The sequence below is a fragment of the Hydra vulgaris genome, chromosome 07, assembly GCF_038396675.1.
Source record: "Hydra vulgaris chromosome 07, alternate assembly HydraT2T_AEP".
NCBI classification, from domain to species: Eukaryota; Metazoa; Cnidaria; class Hydrozoa; order Anthoathecata; family Hydridae; genus Hydra; species Hydra vulgaris.
This window is the reverse complement of record NC_088926.1, coordinates 20,802,823-20,829,894: the sequence shown is the minus strand read 5'-3', so window position 1 is coordinate 20,829,894 and position 27,072 is coordinate 20,802,823. Positions and strand designations below refer to the sequence as shown.

Sequence of the window (27,072 nt, the reverse complement as noted above, 5' to 3'; positions counted from 1 at the left end):
CCATCTTTATCAGCTTCATTACGATTAGTGGACCATATGCCATCACTTTGGGCATTGTACATACCATTTAAATCAAAAAATTTTTCATCTGAAAACAGAATTTTCAGTGTTTGTTCTTTTCAAAATGGTTTTTTATCCGATTTGCAAATTTAATTCTCTTGACTTTTGACCATTTGTAAGCAGTGTTCAACTTTGTGTTTGTATGCCTGCAAATTGAGATCCTTTTGAAGTATTCTTTGAACACTGGTTCTGGAGATATTGAGCTCATTAGCAAATTTTTGAGATGAAATCCTCTATTTACGTTTCAGACGACTTCTGATTTTTTGAATGTTTGCATTTGTTCGAACTGATAGACATTTCAACTCGATAGAGCCTGTATCTCTTATCATTTGACACCACCGATTTATTGTACGAAACCCAATGACACCCTTAATATCAGCAAATATTTTTGATGGACCATCACCATTTTGGTATTTAGAAAGTACAAGCTTTTGCAAATCTTTAGATTTCATTATCTACAAATAAAATTAAAAACCATAAAACAAACCCATCAAGACATATTTATAGAGAATTTAATATAAAATCTTTTAAAAAAAAATTCACTGTTCTAGCTAAAAAAATAACAAAAATATAATAAAAATACTACCTATGCTATTTATCTTGGGCCACCCGTTATAAAAGTATTTTGATTTAAATACTTTGAGAAAAGTCATAAAGTTAGCAAACTATGTGTTTAAATTGGTTGAAGTAGGGTTTAGGACTTATTATTATTGATTGAAGCAGGACTTGGTGGCAGAATAGCTGTGAGGAGACCTTTCCTTTGGCACCAAAATATAAAATAAAGATGCAAGTGGGCAAAACTACACGAAAAATGAACCATCAATGACTGGAAACATGTTCTTTGGACAGATGAGCCGAAGTTTCGAAGTTTTTGTTTCAACAGAAGATTGTCTAAAAAAAGTCATTCAAAGGATAATAAAACAATGTGTGTTACCAACTGTGAAACATGGTGGGGATTATTAAAAATTCACTAAAAGAATTCTTTAGAATTTGGATAAATTTGGACTGGTCATTTGTTTTTATAGTTTTTTAAAAGGAACTTATTTTCATGTCTTTTTTTTAATTCTGAAATTAATTCTGATTTTTTATTCTATTATTTTTTACTATTTTTTATTCTATTCCTGATGAACCTACTGATGGAGAAACACTGTGCAGAAGAAAGAAAAAATTAGATAAGTGTTTTTACTAATTTATTATTGCTCTGTTCTTTAAGAACATTGAGTACTCTGTTTGGAGAATACACTAACATAATTTATATATTTTAATATAATTTATATTTTGGAACATTACTTTTAGTAACATTCCAAACATTGGCAAAGAACTATCAATAAAAGAGTAAACAAAGCTGATTGTCAACATTTTTTATTTTACATATTCATACGAAGGCTTAAAAAAAAAATTCAGAAGTAGAAGTTTTAAAATTTTTATTAAGTGAGGCTTTTTATATGGTTAGAAAAAGATTATTTCAGGTTTCTCAGAATACTGGAAATACTCATGGCTGGTTGATAAATCTCTGAAGATTTGATCTCGAAAAAAATATTCTTTTGATACAATAAAGTTGACCAAAAGGACAACTATTGATTTTTATCTGCAGTTCTAGTTGTTAATTTTTATTTAGTATAAGAAAAGCAACTCTAAAATAATACTTAAATATTTTGAAAGTCACAGTGCCATAGTTTGTTTTCCTAAAATTCTTTTATTAATTGAAATGAACAAAAGAAAATTGTACGAGTGTTTAAATGTATTTAAAAAAAAAATTCTTCCTCAAAAGTTCTATATTTAAACAAAAATACTATTTTATTTTTATTTTTTTACAAATTTTAGTGATTTAGAGATAAAGTAATAGAACTAAATTTGTCAAAAAAATACTTCGACGGGCCTTGTTAAGCATTTAATTAGCATTACACAGCTCGCATTTTACACACAAAATGCATTCTGCAAGTTTTGCATTCAGTTTTACATTTTGAGTTCAGCAAGTTTTACTTTAAGCAAAAAAAAAAAATTATTTTGGAATATTTAAATCTTTTAATATCGTTTATGTGACATTTATTCAAAAAATTTTATTAGGTCATAAAAAAAAGTATTTAATTGCACCTGTAAATTTTTTAAAAAAACAAAATTTATAAAAAAAATTTTTAATTAAAAGACTTTAATATAGATATGATTTTTAAAATTTAAATCTAATGTTGAAGGAATGTAAAATATAGTTTTAGAGGAATTTAAAATAGTTTAACAATTTTTATTGAAGAAATTTTATTCTTATCATCTGCTAACTCATTAAATAAAACTCTTTTTGTTTAAGAGAATTCTTTTAAAATTCTTTGTTTATTATTAATTCAATATTGTGTAAAGTTCTATTGATGTAATATATTACTTTTATTTACGCTATTTCTAGTCTACACTTAGCTCTATAAGGAAAAATGACTCAAATATGCAAGAACTCTTTCATTATATATAAACATATATACCTCTACATATTTTTGCCGGAACCTAATAGTTTTAGTAGTATTAGTAGTAGTAGCAGTTTTAGTAATATTAGTACCTCTTCGAGTATGTTTGACAGTGAACTCTTGGCAGCCATTGCAATCAAGGTAGTGGCGAGAAAGAGTCACAGCACTTTTTGTTATAAGAAAACATGAAAGAAAGTGTAAGCAAATATCTAACTTATGTAAACCTCAAATTAAGTAATGTTAAAACATACTAAAACATATATCAAGTTTTATTCAAGCAACATCTCCTTTATTTTGATCTATAGTATTTATTTCCGTTTTATAAAGTCTTTTATTCATTATATAGTTTTAAAATTTTCTTTAGTCAGCATGTCAGTGTGGCCGAGTGGTTAGCTCGCAGAGCTTCTGAACGAAAAAGCCATGGTTCAAATCCTACCACTGGCGACTGACACTGGTGTTTTATATTGTATATAACAAATGAAAGGATTTTTAAAAAAGCTTAAAATTTCAAAAACATCAAAACATCGGGAGAAATTTGTTGCATATGTGTCATGATTGAGATACTTACTATATTAATGTGCTCAGGTAATTAGTCTTAATAAACTGCAGATAGCCTGAAAAAAAAATAATGATCTGAAACTTGATAAAGAAAAAAAATTTTCTTTACTAAGACGGTCCATTTTAACAATGACAAGTTATTTTTGCTTATTCACTTTTTTGCTATAAATATGTATGGCCAGATTGAAAAAATAGAAAATATATTGGTTAAGAAGCAGATTTGAACCCTTGCAAAATGAAACCGAAGACATTGCATTAAACCACTGATCTATCAAATTTATGCATGTAGTTGAAAAACAAATCATTTTATAAAGTCTTATACTGATTGCATTTCAACACTCTTCAAGCAGGTTCTCTAAATAAGTGCAGCTTTGCATAGGAATAAAGTTGCGCTTATGTATAAACACGTAATATGCAAATGTAAAAAAATCCACTTATATAACATTTTATACAGGATTATGTGTAATATAAAAAAACTTTTCATATAATTAGAAGTCTTTTTTGCTTAAACTATTTGGTTTCGAATTTTTGTATTTGTTACTGTATTTAAAAAGGTTGACAAGATTGCAAAAACACCAAACATATAGTTTTATCTAAGAGGAAAATTTGAAACTTCAATTTTAGATTTGACCCTCTCTCGATAATTTCTGGTTACTAAAATGTCATTTTTTTCTTAGAACATCAGAAGCAACTTTTTCGTAAATCGTTAAAGTCAAAAACTTTTTGCATATGTGATGCCACTTTGTGACAAAAAAACTAAAACAAGAAATTTTTAAAACTAGAAAAAAAAAAAAACTAGAAATAAGATTTTATTTAAATTTTTTAGGAAAATTCCTTTTATTAAAAATATATAGATACATAGGGATACATTCTAATAAAAGACTAAATAGAGTAATTACTATTTTATTTCTTTAAAACTATTTATTTATCACAATTGCAATAAATACAAATCTTATCCGTGAAATGATATATCTGTACCAGTTTTTTATCTTTTTGTGCGATTGTATGCACTATAATTAAAATTAATCAAAAAATGTACGATAAATGTAGAAGCAAACTTGATGTATAAAGTTTTTTCTGCCATAAACTGACATCACTGCACAAAATTGTTTTGGCTTGGATTAGCGTTTTATAGCTAAGTCTGTGTCTATAGTTTTTAATGGTCTAAGATCTTCTTAGTTTTGCCATTTGTATAGTGTACAAATATCTGTAAGTAAAAATGTCTTTAGCATATGTTGAGTTTGTAGGCAGTATACGAAATAATCATGTATAATATATCTATAAAATGAAAAAACTTAAAAGATTTCTAATTACTAAAATTTTATTTCAGTAATTAGAAATCTTTTTTGTTATATTGTTATTTTTTTGCAATAAATATATAAGCAAGATTCAAAAATTTCAAAAATTGTTACGTTATGGCAAGGTCTTAAACACCCCAAAACGACACTGATGACAGTGCACTAAACCACTGAGATATCAATGATATGCAGTTAGGAGAAAAACAAACCTAATTATAAATCTCTTATAAGCTCTACATATGTGCATTTTTTAGTTCTTAAAGCAATTATTAAGAATGAATTATTTTACTAAAAAATATTGGAGTAAATAAAGAAAAGGTAGAAAAATGATCGATGTGGAATAGATAAATATAGAAATGGTAGGTTTGGTAAAGACCCGTATTTTACGAGTCCAGAAAGCTGGGATATATAAGGAAAAACTATAAAAAAGGGTGGTGCAGAATAGACTAACAAAGATACATACTTTTACAGGTCAGGTCAGCTAGTATATAAATATATATATATATATATATATATATATATATATATATATATATATATATATATATATATATATATATATATATATATATATATATATATATATATATATATATATATATATGTATATCAGGCATTGTTTTAAAGCGTTACACTTAGAGTGATTTACGTATGCCTAAAGCGATTTTACTAAAGCAGTAAGCAATTTTGTTTAAGTGATTTTTTACCATTTTTTAACTTTTAAATTATTCTAGAAGTGTTAAGATAAATGAAGTAATTAATTTAAAAAAAACCACATAAACTTTTGAATGATGATTATGTAAAAACATTTGTTACAAAAGTTTGAATGACAATTATGTTAGATAAAAGCATTATCTACTAATGAAAAAAACTCAAATAAAACTCAAATTTTATTTTTATTTTGTTTTTATTTTATTGTAATAATTGATTTTTTTGCTTGAAAAACTCTAATACTTTAAGCTTGAAGATCATAATAATATAATTAAATTCTGATAAAAAATATATGATTTAATTCAAAACTAATTTAATAAAAATATATAATTTTATTATGAAAAAAAATATATAATTTAGTTTAAATTTTAAAAATCTATAATTTAATTTGGATTTAAAAAATATATTTAAGTTTATAATAATTAAAGTTAATGCTAGGGTTTAACTTAACTGTCAAATTTATTCAAAAATATTACTAAACATTGTTCAAATTTTAAATTTTATTTATTCTTAAAAAAAATCAGCTTATTTTTATCGCAACTGTTTTTCGGTTTTTAAACATTTTTTTTTGCTCGAAATTAAATTTTAAATAAACTGCTGCATCAAAAATTTGCACAAAACATAAGTTAAACTTTTTTTTCTAAAACGCAAGTTAAATCGCACCGATTATTTTTTAATAAAGGATATATACAGCAATATAATTTAAATAACAAAATAATAAATTAATAAACTTTAAATAAATATAGTAAATAAATTAAAATTTTTATTTAAAATAAGGCCTGTATGTACACACACACACAAATATATATATATATATATATATATATATATATATATATATATATATATATATATATATATATATATATATATATATATATTTATATATATATTAGTAGAAAATCACTTAACAAAATTTTTTTTCATTTTACACTGTGTTTCATCAACAAAGATTCATCAGAAATGAATAATCAAATTAATAAAGCTTCAATTTATACCAAAAAATTAAATTAATTAAGTCGCAAATGTCTTAACTACTGTAAATTTTCACACATTTGTGGAATTTGCTGACACTATTATAAAAAGAATTCATTAGAAATGATTGCTTAGGCTTTTTTTTTTTTAATTTTTTAAAATATTTTTAAAATTCATTTTAAAATTTAAAAAAAAAGGATATTTAATGTAAATATTATTTGAACTCAATTATTTTTATAGTTTTTTTAGGAGAAACTTATTTTCATGCCTACATTTATTCTTGATTTTCATGTGTAATTATTTCAAATTTTTCTTGTAGACATAGTATGCATTTTTTGGAAATGCATAGTATGCCTAGAAGAAAAATTGGAAATAATTACACATGCAAATCAAGAATGCTTATTAAACAAAAAATCGGAATTAATTTCTAAATGTAGGCACGAAAATAAGTTTCTCCTAAAAACTATAAAAATAAATGAGTACAAATAATATTTACATTATTATATACCCTTTTTTTTTTAAATTTTAAAATAAATTTTAAAAAAATTAAAAAAAAAAAAGCCTAAGCAATCATTTCTAAAGAAGTTTTTTTATAATAGTGTCAGCAAATTCCACAAATGTGTGAAAATTTACAGTAGTTAAGACATTTGCGATTTCCTGTTTATTAATTTTTTGTGAGAATTTACGATAAAAGACACTAATTGTTGGTTTTGTTAATAACATAAACCAGCATATCACAGTTATGTAAATGAGTAACTTTAAAAAAATAAACATAATTTTCAATTTTTAAAATAACTCACATTTTCTACAATATATCCAGCACAGTTTTCAAGTTCATTACCTTTTTTAAAACTTTTCAAGAGCATAATAAACTCACTACAACATAAGCTACAAAAATAATTACAATTTTTGCTTTCTGCAGCCATTGCATGTTTTTATGTTGTGTATGGTCAATGTCACATGATCAAAATTTCAACTTAAAATCGTTTTTTTTACGCAAAATTCTAAGTTTTCAAAACATTCAAGTCTATTAACTATGATAAAACAATAACAATAAACATAATGCATTAGATTTATTTCAGTAAGATAATGCACCTCCACACTATTCACTGACAATCAGATATTGGATAAATACAAAACAGCCTTATAAAAAAAAATTGGAAGGAAGGGTCCAATATATATACATAGGGTCCATAAGGGTCCAATATATATACCTGTTCACTGGGTTTAGTACAAGTGGATTTTTTTAAATGTAATATCTAAAAAAGAAACGTGTATGAACAGAAGTCACATGAAAAAACTCTAAAACATCAAGGCTTACCTTGATATATTAGAGTAAAAAAAAGTCTAGCATAAGAAAAAAGTAAAGGTTCAACCAATTCAATCATAGAGATTAAACACTCTGGAGTCAGAAAACTCTCTGATATGACTCCAATGTAAGCATTACAAACTCATCAGAGAAACTAGCATTCTATCAAGTGATTCCAGTGATATGAGCCAACCATAATATCAAACAAATAAACTTGTTTAAAAAAAAATTTGAAAAATTTATAAAACCAATAAAAAAATTGTTTCAAATTTTTGTATTTTAAAACTACACATTACAACCTACTTCAAAAAATCTAAAACAAAAACTTTGAATAATTAAAATTATAAAAACTTAAAAATGAAAAAACTTAAAACCTTATAAAACAAAAAGGTAAAAAATAAAAAAATTAATAAGGTAAAGAACAAAAAAATGCTCTTACTTTCAAAAATAGGAACTACTCCATTTTGGTAATTTATCAGTATTTTATCAAGAAGCAGAGTAGCTTTTTCCCAATTCATTCCTGGGTTTGCTCTACAGCTAAATTTATTTTGAAAATAAATGTTACATGTTACTAAGATGAGATAATGCTTATAATAAATTACAAAAAATAGTGTAAAACATCATGATGTCTGGATATTCTAGATAATGAAACTCCTAGATATCTCCTGGAATCATGATGTTAGTACTACACAGCATATACTAATACCATATTTAATGCTTATTTACCTGTTTTTTTTATAAAACTAATTTCCAAATTAAAACTAATATTTCATATAAAAATAAAACAAAGCATAATTCAAATATATATATATATATATATATATATATATATATATATATATATATATATATATATATATATATATATATATATATATATATATATATATATATATATATATATATATATATATATATATATATATATATATATATATATATATATATATATATATATATATATATATATATATATATATATATATATATATATATATATAGAAATGTATGTATATATATATATAATTATAAATAAATAAGTGGTTATAAATACATATTATATTTTTTATTTATTTATAAAATCTTATTTATCTTACCAATTTTTTTATTGTAGAAATATTTGTAATTAACATTAATGTAATTAGTATATAATTAATATAATATGATTATTATATATTTTAGTAAAAAACAGCAATACTATTTATTGGTGAGAGTTGCATAAAAACCTAGAGTTATTTTTTAAATTAATTTGTTTTTATTTCTAAATTTGTAAATATTTGCATGCAAATATTTACATTTTTAGAATTTTAATTATTACATTTCTTAGTTGATATCAAAATTTACACACACATACAAAATCAAACTGGAAATTATTTCAGTAAATTTCCTAAACTTTTGTTAAAATATTTATAAACTATATTTTTAAGTAAAGTAAGCCCTCCAGTTACCTTTTTTTTTTTTCTTTAATACAAATATCCTTTTTTAATATAGATATAATAGTGTCTTATTTGTCTATAAAATTGTTTAGATTTTAAAAACACGAATCTCCACATAAATGGTTTAAAACTACATTGTATTTAAACTACAAGTATTGCAATTTAATTTTAACTGAGCTAATTTAAATAAACTTAAATTACAATTAAAATCCATCAATATTTTCGTAGAAAAATTGCTTAAGTTCTAAACATGAAAATAAAAAGGTTAAAAAAAAAAAATTTAATTTAGCATAAGAAACTTTTAATAATTTGGTTTGTATTAAGAGAAAGAATAAATTATTTCATTTGGTACTTGTGTATAAAAGTGACAAACATTTACCTAATATCATTCAAATCTTTTAAATCATTTTAAAAAAGGAAAAAAAAAGAAAAAATTTCAATTTTTTAACATACCTTAATTTAACCGCTTGACAAAATGGTTCTAAACACTTATTTACTATTATTGGGGACAAGTAGTTTTTGCCTTGGAGCCAATTTTGTAGTCCCGGCATATTTTTTAATTTCAGTAACATCATTTTTTAAAGGTTGCCTTCTGATTCTGTACTGACTTACAGATTTTGCCATTTGATTTATAAGCTATTAAATGTGCATTACTTGGTTTGTGCTCATAAAATTTAGTAACTGCCTTCTTCAAATTGTCGAATCTGGTTTTAATAAAGACAGGTTCCTTTTTTTGCTTAAGTCACATTGTTGATACTTTCTATAAATTGACAGTAGAAGTAAAATAGTTTATGCCTTGCTACACCAAGTGTTAGCAATTACCATTTAGCATACCAGGACTTTCTAAACATTCTGAACTCTTTTTCGTTTCCAAACATTCTAAACTTGGTCAACTTGGTTGGTAGGCCTGGGCCATATTTGAATTGCAACATAGAACACTACAGTATAATTTAGAGATTACTGAATCTAACTGTGAGGCTTGTGCACCAATTATAGTCAATAGCTGTTTAACTGTACTTATTCTTACCTGCCTGGCAGTATTATTTGGCTGACTTTTTTCACTTGCTTGATTGGTAAAGATTTCTGCATTTGTCTGACTTTTACTAGAGGAGGTCTCAGTCAGTAAGGCATTAGCATCCTTTGACTGTAAATTAAAACAATATGTATGGGTGAACATTTTTTGGCATTATTTTTTTATTTATCTTATGGATGTTTTAAGTACTGTTAAGGAGGTAAAAGTTTGTTTGACGAAAATAATTGTACTTATATTATTAATAAATCCTTGATTCACCTATGCTTTGAATTATTGTTAATTTGATTGATAATATAATATAAATAACAAGCCTTTCAAGGAAAAGCGTGCGGTTTTCTATCTTGTTTGTCCACAAAAAAGTTTTTTATTTAGAAAACTTGGTCATGACCATTTGCAAGTTTTATATATTAGACATTTTAATACTTTGCAAAAAAAAGTTTCAAAAACAAAGAAAGCAAAACTAGTAAAATAAGAAATTAAAATATATTTGAATAGAAAAACAAAAAAACAAAAAAACAAAAAATTAGGAATTTTAATAAATTAGTTTTTATTTTGCTTTGTTATTTTCATTTTTAATTTTGCTCATATATTTGCTTTGTTATCTTTATTTTGTAGATAAATAATCTTTCTGTAGTATATTTTTGAATGATGCACATCTCCTTCACATTCACATTTCTTATACCATTTAATCCTCTCAGTGTATATTTTAAGTAACAAGCACACAAATATGAACATAGTTTTTAAGCTTCAATAATGCCATGCCGTCTCCACATTTTTTACATAGTCTTAATTGTTTCATATTACCTTTATATTTCTGTACATTTTTTATCCCCAATCTTATAGCGCTTTGTAATTTTGGATATCTGTTGCTTTTTAACATTCGGCTCAGTGCGCTTAGTTATACCCACCCCCTTCCTTTTATTTACTATGTTATTGTTGAAATATACCTAAACAACTATTAATAATAAATCTTTGCTTAAATTTTGTGCTATTATACATCTGTCATACACCTTTCAATATTTTTTAGCTAACTCTTACTCTAAAATAATTTTTTTCTCCTTCATTGAGGCTCCTACGGCTGTTTTGATAAAGTAACTGGTTTTTGAGTCCAGGTGCAAACGATAAATGTAACAAGTATATGTATTGCAAAAAAGAACCTTTTGAAATACTAAATTTAATAACAACCACCCTAAAAAAACTGTACACAAATTAATTAAATAATTAATTTTTTTATTTAAATTTATTTAAATTTCTTATTCTATAACAGTTGTAACAAGTTCTTGTCCCTCATATATAAGTATTTCAGGATTTGCTATAGTTTGCAATAGTTGCTATAATTTGCTATAGTTGCTTATAAGCGTAAAACAATAAAAAACGAAAAAGAAGAACAATCATCATGTAAAAATATGAAACAACCATATAACTTATAGTTACATATATAATGTATTAGTTTTTCTATTCTATAAAGAGTGTTACTTTTATATTTGACTTTGTAAACAACTTACAGATTTAAAGTCAAAGAAAAAACTATTTTGTTATTAATTGATTTGTTATCTTTTTTTCTTTCTCTATTTTGTATAATATACTATTTCTATTTATTTCTATCGTCATATATATATCAGGCCTTGTTACGAGATTTCGCTGCGTAGCAAAAACGAGTAACGCATTTCCAAGTAACTCAACTCAGCAAATATATTTTGCATTGTTAGAAGTTATATTGCGTCTTTTCAAGTACCGCATTGTAATTAAAGTTATTTTATTAACACGTTAAAAATCATATAAACAGTTGTTTTTTTCCTCACTATAACAAAAGTTACAAATAAAATCTAAGTTCTTATTTTAGAAATATTTTTTATTATTTTTTTAAAATATGAACTAAATTTTATTTAAAAAAAAATTTTTTTTTCATGAAACATAAAATAATGTTTGTTTATTTTCTTATAATTTTACAGTTGGTATTTGGTTATTTTACTAACTGTTAATAAATTTTTTCTTATTTAATTTGTGAACTCTTTTTAATAATGCTTTTAAACATTAAAGAGTTTTTTTTTGTTATTTATCAGTTACCGATAACATATTCGTGATCATAATTTATTTTCATAAATTAAACGAACGTCATTAAAACTTTATGTTATTGAATTAACAATAAACAAAATATCTTAATAATAAAATATTTACATCAAAATAAATTGTGCATTTTTTAAACTATTATGACTAAAAATAATTTTAATATTTAAAAGGAATTTATATATTTAATTCCTTAAGATAAAACTTAACACACTTTATTTTTTTTAACTAATTTTTAACAAAAACAAAAAAAATTATTAAACAAACTGTTTCTTTAACAAAAAATCTATTAGTTTACAATTGTGGTTAAATGCTTTTACTTACAACTTTATTTCTTCTGAATAAACGTCACGTTAACGACATCAAAAGTTAATTTAAATATTCTAAAAGATAAAAGTTTTAGTGTAGCGCAAAATTGCTGAACGCGTAGGCAAATCGCCTTTTCGCAGGCAAATTGAGAGATGCGTAACGCTTGTTAACAAGGCCTGATATATATATATATATATATATATATATATATATATATATATATATATATATATTATATATATATATATATATATATATATAAATATAAATAAATGTATATGTATATATATATATATATATATATTATATATATATATATAAATGTATATATATATATATATATATATATATATATATATATATATATATATATATATATATATATAAATGTATATATATTTATATATATATATATATATATATATATATATATATATATATATATATATATATAAATGTATATATATTTATATATATATATATATATATATATATATATATATATATATATATATATATATATATATATATATATATATAAAATGCTTAACGCAATAACCTTATGTGAATTTGACGTCATAAAATTCTCTTTATTTTTTTATTTTTTAAAGACATTTACTTTTTTCAATTACTGCAATAATATTAACAAGCTGATCTGACCCGTAAAAATACGGGTCTCTGTAAGACTATTCCACACTGAACTTTTCAAAACTTTTCCCTTATATATATATATATATATATATATATATATATATATATATATATATATATATATATATATATATATATATATATATATATATATATATATATATATATATATATATATATATCCTAGCTTTCCAGACCCAAAAAATATTGGCCTTTATTAACTCTACCATTTTTATACTTATCTATTCCACACCTATACCTATTTCTATACCTATTATTTGTCTACTTCAATATTTTTACGTAAAATAATTCATTTAAAAAATTGCTTAAAGAGCAAAAAAATTAACATTCGCACCCTTTCAGCATACCTAGAGCTTATAAGAGATTTATAACTAGGTTTGTTTTTCTCCTAAACGCATATCATTGATAGCTCAGTGGTTTAGGGTGCTGTCACCAGTGTCGTTTTGGGGGATTAAAGACATCTTCTTATAAATTTAAAAAAAATTTTATTCTTGCTGTATTTATAGCAATATTTATAGCAAAAATTTTATAATAATATCGCAGTTTATTATTATTTTATAATAGCAATATTATTTTATAATAGTATAGCAGAACTAAGAAGATCTTCGACCGTAAAAACAATAGACTATAAAAAGCTTAGGATTCGCCCACAAATTATGCAACACTAAATTTATTTTTAAAAAAGGAAAAGAGATCTTCAGTTCTTTAGGATGGTGATTTTGATTAAACTTAATGAGCTGTTTTGATTTTTTATTTAACATACGACTCTGTGAGGAAAAATCTTGATCTTATTTGTTTTCTTCATTAGTAAAATTTAGCGTTGCATAATTTATGGACGATCCCTTATTCAAAAGTTTAGATAAGGGATCAGCCAAAAAGTATATAAAGCCAAAAAATAATGGACTATAATACTATTTTGATGGTTAACTAAATTCTGTCATTATTGCGCACTTGGTTTTGAATATTTAAAGGGGACGTGGTAAAATAGCTGTAAAACTCTATATTTCCTTATTGAATCAATATTAAACTTTAAAAAAGTGCTAAATATATGGTTCCAATTTTTTAAAACTCTAGAAAACACTTTGACCTCTCAAACTATCCTATGATTAGTCTTCACTCTTTTATTAGTTTCTTTATATAAAGTTTTTGAGATTAATAAACTATTTCTTTCTAACTGCGGAATTTAAGTTATTCTTGAAGGCCTACACTCCACTTTATTTCATGCAACTTTAAGGGCACCACAAAGTTCTATATTCGCTCCTGTAATGTTTCTCATCTACAATAACAATTTTCATGAAAATTTTACATCTAAAGTACCTCTATTAGCTAATGTTATGGTGTCAAATGCTTTTGACAAGAATATAAAGATTCTTATAACAAATTGTTATTTATGAAAAGAATTGCTTCTACTATCAACTGCTACTACTATCAAATATAGTTAACCTATAGTGATCTAGATCTAATTATCTTGAATTGTTTGTTTAGTTGAATGTTGTTTTTAGGATACTTAAACTTTTAATTATTTTTAAAAGTAATTAGTTTAATAAAATGGTTCAATATAAATATAAAATTAGAACTTTTAATTATGTTTGTATAAAAAACATACTTTTTAAACCCAAATTTTTGTTTTGCAAAATTTAAGGTCGCCGCGTGGCAAGTTCAAATCATCAGCTTGCTTTATTTTTTAATTTTTGTTATTTAAAATGCAAAACAAAACAACTATAGATTTTATATTCTATATATAAACATGTTGTATACTCATTTTTCTTGTACAAATTCAACTCAGTTGTAAAAAAACTTGATATGTAAAACTAAAATAACATTTTTAATGTTTTTAGAACTTTTGACTTTTTTAAAAATCTTTTCGTTTGCTAAAATATATAACATCGTTAGATATATTTGTATATAATCTTCATAAAACTTAACAAGTATTTTTTAAAGTTTTTAAAAAAACCGTGGACTTGAACCACAGCTTTTTTGTTGAGAAGATCGGCGCATAAACCACTTGGCCATGCATTGACTGTCGAAATTTTAAAATTATATTTAAAAATTTTTAACGGAAATAAATGCTATAGATCAAAAATTAAAGACAGGTTGACCTAATGCAATTTTCAAGTAAAAGTCAAACTGTAAAACTTGATATATGTTTAATTATGTTTTAACATTGCATAATTTGAAGTTTACGTAGGTTAGATATTTGCATACACTTTCGTTCACATTTTCTTTTAAAACAAAGTGCTGCAACTCTTTCTCGTTGTTACCTCGGTTGCAATGGCTGCTGGAGTTCTGTGTCAAACACACTCGAAAGGGCACTACTAACACTACTACTACTAAGTTCAGCAATGTTATATAGATTACAGCAAAACGAGTTAAATGTTATTTAACTTCTTTTTCATTATTACTGTAGGGGAATGTTTATTTTCTTTTTTTTTTGATATTAAATTACTAAATTTAATATTACATTTTTAAAAATGTCAAATATAAACAAATTTCTTTCTTTTCTCCACATTTGTATAAATGAATTAAAATAAGTTAAATTTTTGAATTTTTAAATTTCTAATTTCAGTTTTGCAACTACAATTGATTTTTTATTTAAAAAAAATTAGCAAGTAACAAAAAAAAAATTACATTAATTTATTTACTTTATTTATTAAAATTTTATTACTTTATTAACGATTTTGTTGTGAAAGCAAAGATTATTTTTTCAAACATCATTAATTAAAATTATATTGTTGTAATTACCTTGCGTTATAAAAAAAAAGTTAAACTTATTTTTTGTGCAAACTTTTGATGAAGCTGTTTATTTGAAATATAATTTTGAGTAAAAAATGTTTAGGAGGAAAACCAATAAAAAAACAATTGTGATAAAAATGAGCTAATTTTTTTTAAGAAGAAATAAAATTTAAATATTGAACAATATTTATTTTTTCATAAGCAAATAGCGCTAACGTAATTGTCATTCAAACTTTTGAAACAAATGTTTTTACATAAACGTCATTCAAAAGTCAATGTGCTTTTTTTAAAAATCAATTACTTCTTTTATCTTACTGCTTCTTTAATAATTTAAAAGTTAAAAAATGATAAAAAGTCACTTACTCAAAACCGCTTATTGCTTACGTAAAACCACTTAAGGCGTATGTAAATCACTCTACACGTAATGTTTTAAAACAAGGCCTGATATATATATATATATATATATATATATATATATATATATATATATATATATATATATATATATATATATATATATATATATATATATACGTACGCCTTAAATGATTTTGGTTCAGCAACTTTTTATCATTTTTAACTTTTAAATTATTCTAAAAGCGGTAAGATAAAGAAGTAATTGATTTTCAAACAAAAACATTAACTTGTGAATGATGATTATGTAAAAACATTTGTTACAAAAGTTTAAATGACAATTAAATTAGTGCTATTTACTAATGAAAAAAACTCAAATAAAATGATAAGTTTATTTTTATTTTGTTTTTATTTTATTGTAAAAATTGATTTTCTTGCTTGAAAAATGCTTATATTTTAAGCTTGAAGCAAAGATTCATAATAATATTTTTGTAAATATTATTATGAATCTAATAAAAAATATATGATTTAATTTAAAACTAATTTAATAAAAATATATAATTTTGTTCTGATAAAAAAATACATAATTAAATTTTGATTTAAAAAATATATAATTTAACTTTTATTAAAAAAATATATTTAAGTTTATTGAAATTAAAATTGATGCTTAAAATTAATGCTATTAACTTAACTGTCAAATTTATTTAAAAATATTACTAAATATAATTCAATATTTATATTTTATTTGTTCTTAAAAAAAAATTAGCTCATTTTTATCACAATGTTTTTTTCCGTTTTCCTTCCTAAACATTTTTTTAACTCAAAATTATATTTTAAATAAACAGCTTCATCAAAAAATTTGCACAAAACATAAGTTAAACTTTTTTTTTATAACGCAAGTTAAATCACACCGATTATTTTTTAATAAACGATATATACAGCGATACAATTTTAAATAATACAATAATAAACTAATAAACTTTTAATAAATAAAGTAAATAAATTAATGTAACTTTTTTATTTGTTACTTGCTAATTTAAAAAAAAAAAATCATTTGTAGTTGCAATGCTGTAATTAGAAATTTAAGAAATAATCATTTTTAAAATTCAAAAACTTAACATATTTTAATTCATTTATACCAATGTCGAGAAAAGAAAGAAATTTGGTAATATCAAGCATTTTTAAAAATGTAATATTAAATGTAATTATTTAATAATAAAAAAAAAGTAAAAGAAAATAAACATTCCCTAATAGTATTAATAAAAAAGAAGTTAAATAATATTCAACTTTTTTTGCGGTTAATAATATTATTGCAGTATTTAAAAAAGTTAACATCTTTAAAAAATAAAAAAATGAAGAGATTTTTAGGACGTCAAATTCACATTAAGCTATTGTGTTTAGCAATTTTATTTAAAACAAGGCCTATATATATACAACAATTTGGAAATAATAGTAATTTTTTCCACTTAATAATAAAAAACAATTTTTTAACATATAAAATTAAATACATGTTTCAACTATTTTAAAGCCAACTTCAACTAGATTAAAAAAAAACTTATTTAATTTTATATGCAAATATTTTACAATAATAAAGTATGAATTATAATTTTTTATTAATTACAACAAATTATGCAATAGCAAAAAAAAAATCACAATAAAAAAATTATTAAATTATTTCACAAAAGGTTAACAACTAATAAAATGATAACTTTTATGTGAAAAGTGTAATTTATAATGCTTTAACTGTTTGTTTATATCTGGATTTTTCCATTCAATGAACAAACTCTTCTTAATCTTAAGCTCAAATTTATTGGAGGCAGAATCCAATATCAAGAAACAGTCATTATTAAAACAATTAATCATTAAAACAATTATTGTTAGCATGGAGATGTTTGTATATATATATATACAAACAATTCCTGTTATATAGGCGTAACTCTTGCCACCTCAAAACAGGAATGATTAAACACTACAGGAGAGACAAAAACTCACATATATGTGAGTTTTTGTCTCTCCTGTAGTGTTAAATCATTCCTGTTTTGAGGTGGCAAGAAGTTTCACTTATATAACAGGAATTACATCGTACGCATACAAATTTAATAATACTAAGCTTGGTTTTTATTATGACATGACTACTTTACACTTTCTTATATTGGTATTAATTTTTTTAATAATTATAATAATGACTGTTTCTCAATATTGGATTCTGCCTCCAATAAATTTGAGCTTAAAATTAAGAAGAGCTTGTTCATTGAATGTAAAAAATCCAGATATGAACAAACAGTTAAACCATTATAAAATATCACTTTTCACATAAAAGTTACCATTTTATTAGTTGCTAATCATTTGTTAGATAATTTAATAACTTTTTATGGTATTTTTTTTTTTTGCTATTGCTTATTTTGTCATAATTAATAAAAAAATTGTAATTTATACTTTATTACTGTATAATATGTGTATATAAAATTCAAGAATTTTTTTTTAACCTAACTAAAGATGACTAAAACAGTCAAATAATCTATTGTAATTTTATTTGTTGAATAAATGGTTTTCTTTAATAAGTGGAAAAAATCGGTCTTATTTCTAAATTGTTTTTTTTTTGTATTGTGTTATATCATTTATTTATATTATTTATATATACTTCCCCTAAAAGTAGTTTTCGAATGTGCATTAATAAAAAAAGCAATTATATAACTGACATTCCCATTAAAGTTAAATCATGCTTTGAGTTCTTTTATTAATAAGTTTATGTCTTTTTTTTATAAGTTTGGAGTTCTTTGTGTTATATTTATCGATAGCAACATCTAAAATTATCTCTGAAATGCAGGATGTACCTGAGCTGATATATATATATATATATATATATATATATATATATATATATATATATATATATATATATATATATATATATATATATATATATATATATATATATATATATATATATATATATATATATATACATATATTATAAAAAATAAGTTTTTGCAAAAGTATACTACGCTAGATCTCAAAAGAAGCAAAATTATATATCAGTTTCAAAAACATTATCATTCCATTAAAAAAAAAATTATATTAGATTTTTATGTCAAGAAAACTATTTTGTAATTTTATTACAGAGACTGGAAATTTAAGGAAATTTTTTAGAAAAATACACAATTTTATAGGGTTAATATACTGCCTTGTTTCATAAATCTTGATTCAAATTTTTTTAAGTGATTAAATAAAACAACAAATAATAAAAAAATTAACAAATAAACAAAATTAAAAATGCTACCTCTCAAAAAAGTAGATGATTATAATCAAAACTTGGACTCTATAAGTCATTCTTTATCAACTATATTGACAAAATGATGCCTACCTATGAAACAGACAGAGTATTGTTACTTTACTAATATATTAGTAAAACAAATAAATTATAATTCTTTTTATCCATATTTGATAAATTAATCTAAAATTCAAAATAAAATAATCTGACAAATTCAAAAAAACATGGTTAGCAATTCACATTAACCCTGTTTATAAACCTTCTATAAGCAAAGCTGTTGAGAAGTTGTTGCAGAGTTGTTTTTAACAAAAAGCTAACTTATGCTTTACTCAATGGCATCAATTGAAAAAATGAACAAAAAAAAAGAATTGAATTTTTTTAGCCACTATAAATTATACAATTTTAAAGTTAATAATATTATATGCAAATTTTCTTATGAAAAATAGAACAACTTTTACTTATGCTCTTTTTGTATCTTTTGTTTACAAGTTTAATTAAATGACTATTAATACTTATGACAATAATTAATAATGAGAATGCTAAAGCAATTCTGAAAAGATGCATGCATGCACGAATATAATAATATATTTTATTATGGCAGCTATTACAAGTTTTCAATTGTTGCTATGAAATTTTTCTAAACACATAAATTTGTTGAGATAATTATAATTTTTTATTATCTTTATTTACTTATTTATAGTTACAAAATAATGCAATAAACCAGCATCTAGAATTTTATTTGTTAAAATATTCTACAAATTACATAATCCTAAATTACTTAATAAAATACTTAACCCCAAATATATTTATTTTATTTAGGCATATACAACAAATTGTAACGTATTTTTAAAACGTATTTATTAATGTATTCAAAAATATACTTAATGTATCTATTAATATATTTTTAAAATACAATTACGTCAATAATTACTAATCAGTATTAAATGTTTTAAAAATATATAGTATTATTAGCAATTTGTATATGCTACAATAAAATATAAAATATTTAAATAAAAAACAGCAACAACAAAAACTTACATTACGTAATGAAGGAACTATAATTATATTGTTAACTAGTTTTGTATGTAACAGAACAATTATTTTTTGATTAAATTAACGAGATTATTGATTTCATTAATAAGATTTGCGATTGAAGATTTAAATTGAATTTAGATTGAAGATTTATTTTCAAAATCTTTAAATAGTACATTTTAATGAAATTTTTATCGAAGCCAAATTTATTATCGAAGCCAAAATTTATTAAGTTATTTTTTTGTTAATTTCCGAGAAACGATTTTTCATCACGAGCAAAGTTTTGATTTTTTTTTTTTTTTTTAACTAATTCATTCATTCATTCTGTTGTTATTGACTTTGACTGAATCTACTAAAAGGTGACTTAGTGACTAATCGACTAAAAATCGATTTAGTCGAGTAAAATTCCTAAAATCTTTTTATCTTTTCATTCGATTTAACTTTTCAATCTTTAATTTTTGTTTGTAATTAATGGGTATAATTTTATGCCTTATTCAGGCAGTTGTTATGGACAGTTTTATGGTAAAATATTGTGAAGCAAATTAAAAAAATTTTAGCCACTTTCGAAAAACACTACTTTGTTAAGTTTTTTTATTATAACTATAAGTAGCAACTATGATCATTTGTTTTCAAAGTTTTCTAAAACTATTTTATCCTGTTATTTGAGAAGCGTATTGATGTTCATTGCCGTAGCAAGCTTTGTTTAAGGCTAAACATAGCTTGCACCCCATCCCTAAAAAGGATAGGGTATTTTTTAGTATCTATTAGATTGGTCTTCAAGTTGCGAAAAACTTTAAAATTATATATAAAAAGACTTGATTGAATATTTACAGTATTTTACAATTTTTTCTTGATTTACAGACGTTATTGATTAATAAATTGCAAAAGGAAATATGCACAAAAATCTTAAAAAAAAACCTAGAGATGACAAACTTGGATTACCGCATCCATTGGATGGATACAAAGAAGCAAAACGTATTTTAGAAGACATTTATGGTAAAGACATTTGGGTTCACAAAGCGTCAATTAAAGATTTTGAAGTAATAACGACTATAAACAACACGCACATAATCAAATAAGTTTACAGCTTTTTCAACAATCTTGCAAGAAAAATACGAATATTGAAAACAAAGCATAAACTAGAAACTGCTTAATCTGTTGTGTATTCATTAATGGATAAACTTGGACCAGTTCGTGAAATACATAAGCAAAACGGTGACTGATAGGAAGAATGGGGACTTAAGCAACTTGTCAAAAAGCTGCAAAAATACATTGAAAGAAATCCATTGAACTCAGTTTTCAACCCCAACGATGAACGAATGTAATGTAAGAAAAAGAACGATAATGTACAGTCATAACTGTGCGTTATCGTTCTTTTGCTTGAATGCAGTGCTTTGATGTTCATAAGACCGTGGACGGTTTTATGAACATCAAAACAGTGCATTCAAGCAACACAATAGTGGCAATTATGAGAAAGCAATGATGTCAAGTTTTAATAAACACGGATATGTTTACTGCGAGTTACAAAATCAAAAAAACAACGTTGCAAGATGCAAGGAGCTTTAACAATCAAAAGATTATGTTACAACTATATTGGTTATGGACACACATCAAATTGTCAATCGAGAGAATGCAGAAAATGTAATAAAAAACATTACACGTTAATCTGTCAAAATACTAATGCTACCTTGGATAGTAAAGTTTAAAACAAAAAAGAAACCATGGGAACGATGCTTAATGCGAGTACAACTATCCACTTGACAGTAATTGCAAAAGTAAATAGTGAAAAGCGAGTATAATGTTGGATACGGGTGCTAGAAGTTCGTATATATGTACAATCAGAAAAACCTACGGGAGAGATCATTCACTACATTTCTAATCAAGCGGTAATTAAAGATAATGCTTAGTCAAAAAAAAAAAGGGTTGTTTATGATTATTCAGCTCGAAAAGATGCTCAATCATCTTCATTAAACGGTTGCCTGGAAGTGGGACCATAATTGCAGTCACTAATAATTGAGATTCTGAAACGAAATCGGATGAATAAATTCTGCGTATTGGCCGACATAAAAAAAGCATTTATCCAAATTCAAGTTTACGAAATGGATTGAGATACGCAGCCATTAAAGACTTAATGAAAATGAAATTATTGAAGTTACGGTTTACAAGTTTAATTTTTGGCTACAGTTTAAGTCTATTTATTTTTAGTGCTACCATAAAAAATATATATCAAAATACAAAGATATCTATCCAAAAACAGTGTTAGCCTTGGAAGATGATTATGTTGATGATCTGCAATCAGGTGGAATGCATCTGTATTAATCACTTGAAAAATATTATACAGTTGATTATGCATATTGAAGAGTGGATAGGATCGAGAAATACCAAACAAACTTTGGAAAGAATGGCAAAACTGGAAAAAGGGATTAAACAAAAAAGAACTATTTCGATTCCGCGGAGCGTTGTATCTGTAAGAATTATTGAAGTGAAGCTTCATGGATTTTTGGATGCGAGTAAAGTAGCCGTGTGCATGCGTCTACACTGTTATAAACGACCTAAATGCAAAAACTAGCAACTTTTATTAAAAGTGTTTAATATTTAAAAATGAACTTAGTTCATTTATATAATAATACGAGGAAAAAAAAAGAACGTTTATATAAAAAAAAAAAAAAGGTGCCGGAACGCCATTTCGGTGTGTTCTAAGAGAAAAAAAGCATTGTATATATATATATATATATATATATATATATATATATATATATATTATATATATATATATATATATATATATATATATATATTAATATGAGTTTATATAGTCTTTATATATTATTTAGTTATTAAATAATATCATTTTATATATTATTATGTTATTAATATATATATATATATATATCTTTATATATTAAGTATTTTATATATTTGTATGGTTTTTCTATAAACAATGCTTTTTAAAAACAATTATTTAATATACTTGAATAATCTAACCATAAATCCGGAACAATGCGGTTAATCTAACGAATCAAAGTTAAAAATATATTAATATGATAGCAGAAAATATTATGAGCGTGAAAATAATTAAAATAACGTATGTTTTAGTTTAAGCAACGTTATAATTTTGTAAAACACTTTTCAGCATCAACGGTATATTACAGATTGTGTATTCAAATTTATGCATTGTTTTTGTAAGTTTATTTTACTATGTATCTTGCTATTTATTCTAAAAAAAAGAACTAGATTATCAAATAGAAAATAATTATTAACAATTTAATCTTGAGGAACACTCTACATTTAACTTGATTTGTTCTTTTATATTTATCATTTTTTATCATATTTTATTTGTACACTTTCGTTAATAAATTAGTACGTGGAATGCTGTTACTAATACTTATGTCGAAGTTTGTAATATCTTTCTTTGCATCTTATTTAATAAACAATATTTACCTAAATAAATTCTTACTTTAAATTTTAACTTCTTAACCGAGCATAAGATTAATGTTGGCATTGTTATACAATCGCAATTATTAGTTTTTTAATTTAAATTATGATAGAATTCACAAATTGTTTAAAAAAAATGAAAATTAAATTTAAATTTGTTCAAATGAACTTATCTGCATTTATCTCAGTAAAAATTCAATTAAACTCTTTTGACACACGCTGCTTATTTTTAATCTAACCTGTATATTATCTTACTCAGGAGCGATTCTTGAAATAAAATGAGAGGGGGCGCAATCTTAAAAATTGCCGACTGCTTTCTGCTATATTTCTTTCAACTATATACCTGAAAAAATCACTATAAGATGAAAATTGCCTTTTGGGGGTGTTGGGGTATCTGTCAATAAGTTAAAAATTGTCTTAGGAGGTTGCTGCCCCTCTCCCCATATCCAGAACGCTTAAAAACAGAGTTATAACATTACAATCACTTTTTTGTTTTGTTTTGTTTTTTGTTTGTTTGTTAATTTACCTCCTCAAGGCTATGAAGGCCACTATAGTTGTGGAGGATTGTAACCACATGAGGTTGCAACCCTCTCTCAACTCCATAACTCCGAAACACGTGCCTTGACGAAACAGGCCGCTGCGTGGAGAAACAAGTTAAGCTTGCTACTATCAGGGACATGGCGGGGATCGAACTCGTACAAAACTCGTAAAAAGTAAAAATTACCTACTATTGTATTATGTGATTTACATTTGTTTAAGCTTATTACTCCGACGTTTTTTACTCGGCAGCAAAAATCTGGAATTAAATATTTACTATGAAAACATTTGCTCCCCTTAAACAGTTAAAAAAATAGAAAAATATTTTTTAATTTTAACTACAATTTTATTAACAATTGAGTCCAAAACTCAAAGCAAAATCAACAACGTATTTCCTAAATTTTTTAAAGTCAAACATTTAATATAATAGGCAATTGAACAAAGTGTAACACTTATAAAAATTTAAATAGGCATGAAATCGCCAAATAAGTGACAAAGGCTTGAAATCACCAAAAAACATTTGTGTACTGGTTTCATGGAGCCTTGGAATCATTTCTATATAAAAACTCTTTGGTTTTTATACGGAAACGATATTCACAAATTTTTGAAAATTTGAAAAACGTCCGAGAGAATTGTTTGTATTTTTGCTATTTTTGTATTAATCTGCAACTGATAATACTTGCTAACTCAAGACCTTGTTAACGGTAGTTTTTGCTTGATATTGTCATGTTGTTCAATCAAAGTTTGAAATAAACTCCGGTATTACTTGATGACAGCATAAGCTTTGAATCTGTTTGAAAATTTGAGAGATTTTATGCTCTTTTTCAAAAAAGCATAGTTTCTTGATAGAAAAAATTTATAAAAGACATGTTTTCCGCCTGTAAATTGTAGCTTTTTCTGGCAATTACTTTAAATGACACATATTGTTTTATAGATGTTTATGTTAGTTTCCATTGAATTTTTCTTCTAAGAATTGGTGGTCTGTAGATGCTAAGTTTGTTTAACCAGTTGGTAACATTCAATGAACATAAGTTACTTAGACAAAAAATGATAATTAGAAGATTAAACAGTCTGTTGATTAATCTAAAAACCAAGTGGAACTTTTTGAATGGCAGATTTTTACAAACCCTTTTTTTCATTAAATAAATTCTGCAGCGATGATGATATTCATCCAAGTTATACAGAGGGAGGTTTACACAACTATTGTTGTTTGCTGTAACAAGTTTAGGTTTTCAAATAAACACTTTTTGATAATTAATAGCATTAGATCTAATCAACCAAAATGGACAACAGTTGTTTTGATTTACTTTACGTTTTATTTGTGAAAAAGCATAAGAACACACGCCTTTTGAACAAAAAAACTTATGTTTTGCTTTTTGGTTTGATAGTTCAAAATATATGTACCAACCTTTACAACCCGACTGCCCCGAATGCTTTGTCGCTTCGACTTGTTTTCCCGCGGAATTTCATTTAATCGGTTTGCAACCTTATTAAGTTTATCTGCTTTGTGAGTCTGATTCAAAGGAAGTCCTAAAGTAGATTGAAATATGCTAATCTTTATTGGATATAAACAGGGCTGTAACAATAATATGCTTATGATTTTTCAAAATTGGCACTTTTTTTAACATTTTTTTCAAAAATATACTTTTTATATATAGTTGAAAAGATAATTTAATACTGATTCATATTCGTGTAAAAATTGGGGTTAAAACGAACTGTTTAGAAAATATAAAACAAATATTATAAAGTCAATAAAACTAAAACTAAATATTATGAAATCTATAAAACAAATTATAAAAAACACAGAAAGTAATAAGATTATTCAGTATTTATTATTTTCTATTTAGTATACTTTTGATAACAAAAAAATGTTATTATCTGCAATCTAAAACAGTTATTTTAAACAATATGGTTGACTTTTGAGTAAATAATTAATAAAATAAATAATCAAAGATATATTTAATGTCATCTGCTTCGTCAAAGTATTTAAGATCGTTGATACTATCATCCTGCATATTCAAAGTTTGTCTTTTTTTATAAAATAGTACTTAAATATAGTGAATTAATTTTTGAACATATTTTAAATTTACCATTATGGATACCATCATTAGTTTTTTGAAGATATTTTACAATTGCATCTTATAACACTTAGAGGGTTTTCAGATGTGGTTATCAGTTGTGACTGGGATAAGAACATTGTTTCCTTTTCCTCATTCCCAGTCTTCAGGATTAAGATTCAAACGCTCTTCAAGTAACTTCCATTCATTAACTTGAAGATGGACGCGTAACCCATCTTCATGGTAACTTATGAGGCTCAATGATACCTTTGCAAGTCATTTCCAATTTTTGATATCTACAATGAAAATACTAGTTTGTAGTTTTTTTTTGTACTTTTAACTACCAAAATAGAATTAATTAACTGCTACTTTATAAGAACCAGTACCACGTTAAGATGAACCACGTTAAGATGAAATATCTTAGTTTCATGGTTATTAAACCATGAAACTAAGATATTTTCATGATATTTAAATTTATAACATATAGTAAATTGTATACGAACATTAATTTTATCAATGTTTCATCTAGTGCTTCATTGTAAATAATTTTAAATGCCAAAATTGCTGCTTTACCATCTGCATCTTTATCTGTGTTAAATTTTTTCATTAATTGAGATATTTCTCGAAGGTCATTAGATTTTCTTAGAAGACTTAAAAACCTGGTTTTCCTTTTCTTTATGTTGCAGAGGCGGTATCACACTTCTTGACCTGTTGCAGCAAATAAGATTAGCATCATTTTTCAAAAACAGGTGGAAATGAGGAAAGAATATTTTCT

General features: G+C 24.0%; 2 protein-coding genes across 2 annotated transcripts in view; one reads left to right on the top strand and one right to left on the bottom strand.

Moving 5' to 3' along the window:
- Nucleotides 1-20,541, bottom strand: part of LOC100198644 (glutamate-gated chloride channel) — a 60,251-nt gene extending 39,710 nt beyond the window's left edge. Inside the window, exons 1-3 of the mRNA XM_065801332.1 lie at nucleotides 20,275-20,541; nucleotides 19,246-19,329; nucleotides 7,801-7,898 (exon numbers count right to left, since the gene is read on the bottom strand). Coding sequence (XP_065657404.1) covers nucleotides 7,801-7,898; nucleotides 19,246-19,295 — 148 coding nt within the window. The 5' untranslated portion in view covers nucleotides 19,296-19,329; nucleotides 20,275-20,541. The remainder of the gene's footprint in view (nucleotides 1-7,800; nucleotides 7,899-19,245; nucleotides 19,330-20,274) is intronic.
- A 2,743-nt stretch (nucleotides 20,542-23,284) lies between these two features.
- Nucleotides 23,285-27,072, top strand: part of LOC100211662 (glycine receptor subunit alpha-2) — a 60,814-nt gene continuing 57,026 nt past the window's right edge. The window contains exon 1 of the mRNA XM_065801330.1: nucleotides 23,285-23,450. The gene's annotated coding sequence lies outside the window, so the exon portion shown is untranslated. The remainder of the gene's footprint in view (nucleotides 23,451-27,072) is intronic.